Genomic DNA, 4,490 nt, shown 5'->3' on the forward strand with positions numbered 1-4,490 from the left:
GATTTATTGATTTTTTATAATTAAATCATATTATAATAAATCAAAATTTGAACTAACAACAAGAGCATTCGTTAGCTTTTGGTCTCTAGTTGGAGTAGATTGGTTTTGGTTTTATGTAAGAGATTTGTACATAGTCCATTATATTTGCCAAAATCATTACAAGACCAAAGCAAAACACACACACCATTAGCCCAAAGCTAAACTTCGTGTCAGTAAATCAAGAATCTTCCACCCACGCCACCATCCACAAAAAAAAAAAAAAAAAGAACCAACCAGTTTTGGCATTGTCAATGTCTGAATAAAAGTGCTTAATTAAGAAGTGGCGATCAAAACGAAATATAAAAATAATTTTGAAAAAAGTCATGGACTTAATATAAACTCACTTCCATAACCTCTCTCCCCCCCCCCACCGTCCTCCACTGTCTCAAAGGAATCTGATCGTACAATCACCATATCCACCCATAGATCTTACCCTACCCCACTGTTCTTTCCCCTCCCTTTTATCTCTCTTTCAATCCTTTGTCTTTCAATCAAAATTTTCTTTCTTACACCTTCAAAAAAAGAACAAGACATGTTAAGATCTGAAGAACTCCCAGATTGTTTCTATTACCAAAACAAACCAACCTTAATCACCCCAAACACTTCAACCCCAAACCATTCTTTGTATCTTTCCAACTTAGATGATCAAAAGTTCCTTAGATTCTCCATTAAATACCTTTACCTTTTTGAAAAAGCTGTTGCTATAGATATCTTGAAATATTCACTTTCTAAGGTTCTGGCTGATTATTACCCTTTGGCCGGAAGGTTAAGACCTTGCGGCGGCGCTGGTGATGATGATAAGCTCGTCGTTGATTGTAATGGTGAAGGTGCTGTGTTTGCAGAAGGCTTTATGGATATTAGTTGTGAAGAGTTTCTCCAAATTTCTCGGAAACCAAACAGCTCTTGGAGGAAATTACTATATAGAGTTGAAGCTCACTCGTTCATTGAGATCCCTCCTCTTGTTGTTCAGGTATCGTTAAATATCCGTACGAGTAATACTTTACTGAAAACATAAAGGTAAAATTGTTGTTTTGGTCACTTTACTATGATAAAGCTTAAGATTTACTTTTCAGGGATATTACAATGTTTAGTCCCTGAACTTGATAACTTTTTTTAAGTTTGGTATTTGTTTTTGAACTTTATTTGTTTCACATTAATTTTGAAATTTGGTTCTTGTGATGATATGGCACTTTAATATTGTGCCATGTCATCACCTAAAAAATTGTCAAGTTTTGAGATTAATGTGGACTGAAAAAAAGTTTAAAGGTTAAATTGGAAAAAGTTGTTAAGTTTAGGGCCTAAGTGTTGTTTTATTCCTAATTTGATGATGTGGCACGATATTAGAGTATCATGTCATCATATGAATCAAAACTAAAAAAAAACCAAGTTTTAGGACTAACGTAGACTAAAAAAAGTTTAAGGGGGTTAAGTTGGAAAAAGTTATCAAATTTAGGGATTAAATGTTGTTTTATCCCTAACTTTATATTTTAATTTGATATTATATTTTTTAATTTTATTAATTTGTCGAAGTTATTAACACAGTTTTAAAGTGCTGAAGCATGGTTTTAAAAAAAATCTTAAGCAATCAATTAAAAGTAAGAGGATGATATTATGATGAATTGAAGTATATGAAATAAATTCTAAATTGTAATATAGTATAGGGACTAAGACACAATTTGACCAAGAAAAACCTTAATTTCAAATTTTATTTATTTATGGTGCAGGTAACGAATCTCCGTTGTGGGGGTATGATCCTCTGCACCGCGATAAATCATTGCATATGTGACGGCATAGGCACATCTCAGTTCTTACACGCGTGGGCGCACGTGATCACCAAACCAACACTCGATTTACGCATTTTACCCTTCCACTCTCGCCACGTGTTGAAACCCCGAGATCCACCACAAGTTACCCACAACCACCTAGGATATACCAAAACTACGTTCAAAGACAACAACATCCACGTGGACATCAACCAATATTTACAATCACAACCACTAGTTCCAACCTCCTTCACCTTCACCTCCGCTCATATCCTCCGCCTTAAAAGGCGGTGCATCCCATCATTGAAATGCACCACCTTCGAGGCATTAGCCTCGCACACGTGGCGGTCATGGGTTCGTTCCTTGGATTTGTCGACCACATTTAAAGTCAAGCTCTTGTTTTCCGTCAACGTTAGGAAAAAGTTAATCCCAGAAATACCTCAAGGGTATTACGGGAACGGATTTGTCTTGGCTTGTACGGAAACCGCGGTAAATGATTTAGTTGCTTCGAACTTACACCATGGTATAAAGTTAATCCAACAAGCTAAATCAAGTTTAACCGATGGGCATGTACGGTCAATGATTGATTTACTGGAGGACAAAAATGTCAAAACAGATATTTGTTCAAGCTTGGTAATTTCTCAATGGGCTAAATTGGGGTTAGAAGATTTGGATTTTGGACAAGGTAAGCCATTACATATGGGTCCTTTAACAAGTGATATTTACTGTTTGTTTTTACCGGTGGTGGGTAATTTTGATGCAGTAAAAGTTCAAGTTTCCGTACCTGAATGTGTAGTTGAAAAATTCGAGTATTACATGATGGATGGTTTGGATGAAGAAGAAAATGGAGAGCAAAATGGTTTTATTTGAATATGCTACTTCAAACTTTTTTCTTTTTTTTTTATCATTTTAACCCTCCACACAAAATTTTACTGTAATTTAAGTATATCTAAAAGTGAATATCTGACTGTTTTTTTCTTTTCTCTATATATTTTGTAAAATAATAATAAATCGAGTTGGTGTTATATCATATACTTCTAATTATTTAAATCTTGTTACTTTTATATGACGTGGTGTATATTTAAAACGCGTTGGTCAAAATTACAAATACGTGTGTACCTACTATATGAATGGCTTGTATTTGGCGTGCGAGAGAAACAAAATATCCTCTTGAATTTAATGACATTGTTTGTTTTTATAATTTTTTTTAACTTTTTACAGCCAATGCATATATCTTTATAATTGGACTCACGTCATACTTGGACTAGCATTTAATGCCTAAAGTGATGGTTGGGCCAATGTAAAAACATGTTTGATACAATATAAATAATTCGAGGATTCAATTAGAGTGTTTCAAAATTTAAAGTTCAACCTAGAATTGGATAATATTTTTGGGATCTTTGTTGGAATTAACCCATTTATGTCATAACTATTGAGACATGTGATAACATTTTTTATTAATCGAACCAATTTTAAGTAAAATTCACACATGATAAAATTTCATAAATAATTTATATAAAAAAAACTCCATACCTCATTGGGCAAATAAGTGAATATTTCAATGAAAAAGATCTGTGTGGGAGAGAAAAAGGGGGTCGTATTATATAAAACCTTATTGGTTGTCATTAAATATTTAGGCCGAATTCATTGCTGAAAAAAAGTACGTCATTGTGTCCCAACTAAGTGACAAATATACCAGAATTTTTAAAGGTCGGTGTTTAATGAAATTTTTACCATAAAATTTATTTAATAATGAACGATTTAAAAATTAATATTAATGAATATGCATTCGATATTTGAATTTTTAAATTTTTTTATTTAAGCAAAAATGTCACTATAACTAGTTATAATTTAAAATAAGAAGTATTTCTGTAATTTTATAATTGAGTGAATTGGTGATTTGATTAAGAGTGATATCTATTAAGTAAAATACTTAAATATAAATATTTTTGAGTATCTTAAAAATATTATATATATATGTTTCATGTTCATGTTCGTAATTATCTCTTTCAATAATATTTGTATTTGTGAAAAAAAGTGAAAAAATGTAATGATTATTGAAATTTGAGTTAATAATTGATGTACAATGTTTCTATCTCATTTTTTGTCATAAGAGAAAAGGCAATAAAGACGGGTTGGTTTTTGTAATGATTTTCACAAAAGATGGACTTGCTTATGATTTGCCAAATTAAAGAGGCTAAAGTTGAACATTAATTAGGCAATAATTATTGTTAGGGTTAGTGATTCTTATCCTAAAATTTCTAACAATTAGGGTTAGTATTCAATATTGATATTGAAGTATTTTAATTTTATAAGTTTTAAGGTAAAAATTATTATTTTGACAGGGACCTAGCTCCCCTAAAGTGAGAAATTATTATTTTAGTCCTTAAAAATTCATAAAGTTTTAAGTTAATATGACAAAATTACAGTTTGGCCCCTCAAAATGTTAAAATATTGATTTAATCATTTTGGAAACCATAAATATAAATCAAGGGTGAAATTGTATTTTAACTCTCATAAAAAATATATAACTTAATCTCACCCTCTAAAAAAATTTAGGTTCGAGTCCTACCATGTGCAATTATGATATTGGGTCTCCAATTTCATTATGTGTGGGTTTTGTTCAGTCATTCGTCTGCTATGTTTTATTACGTTGTAATTGATCATATATGTATCTGTATTTATATT

General features: G+C 31.4%; 1 protein-coding gene across 1 annotated transcript; it reads left to right on the plus strand.

The window, feature by feature from the left end:
• The first annotated feature begins 364 nt into the window (after nucleotides 1-364).
• LOC107935054 (alcohol acyltransferase 9) lies at nucleotides 365-2,832 on the plus strand. Its single transcript, XM_016867598.2, has 2 exons — nucleotides 365-1,009; nucleotides 1,764-2,832. The coding sequence occupies exons 1-2, from the start codon at nucleotides 572-574 to the stop codon at nucleotides 2,670-2,672; spliced, it is 1,347 nt and encodes a 448-aa protein (XP_016723087.2). The 5' UTR covers nucleotides 365-571; the 3' UTR covers nucleotides 2,673-2,832.
• The last annotated feature ends 1,658 nt before the right edge of the window (nucleotides 2,833-4,490 follow it).

This window comes from Gossypium hirsutum, chromosome D06, assembly GCF_007990345.1.
Source record: "Gossypium hirsutum isolate 1008001.06 chromosome D06, Gossypium_hirsutum_v2.1, whole genome shotgun sequence".
In the NCBI taxonomy this organism is placed as follows: domain Eukaryota; kingdom Viridiplantae; phylum Streptophyta; class Magnoliopsida; order Malvales; family Malvaceae; genus Gossypium; species Gossypium hirsutum.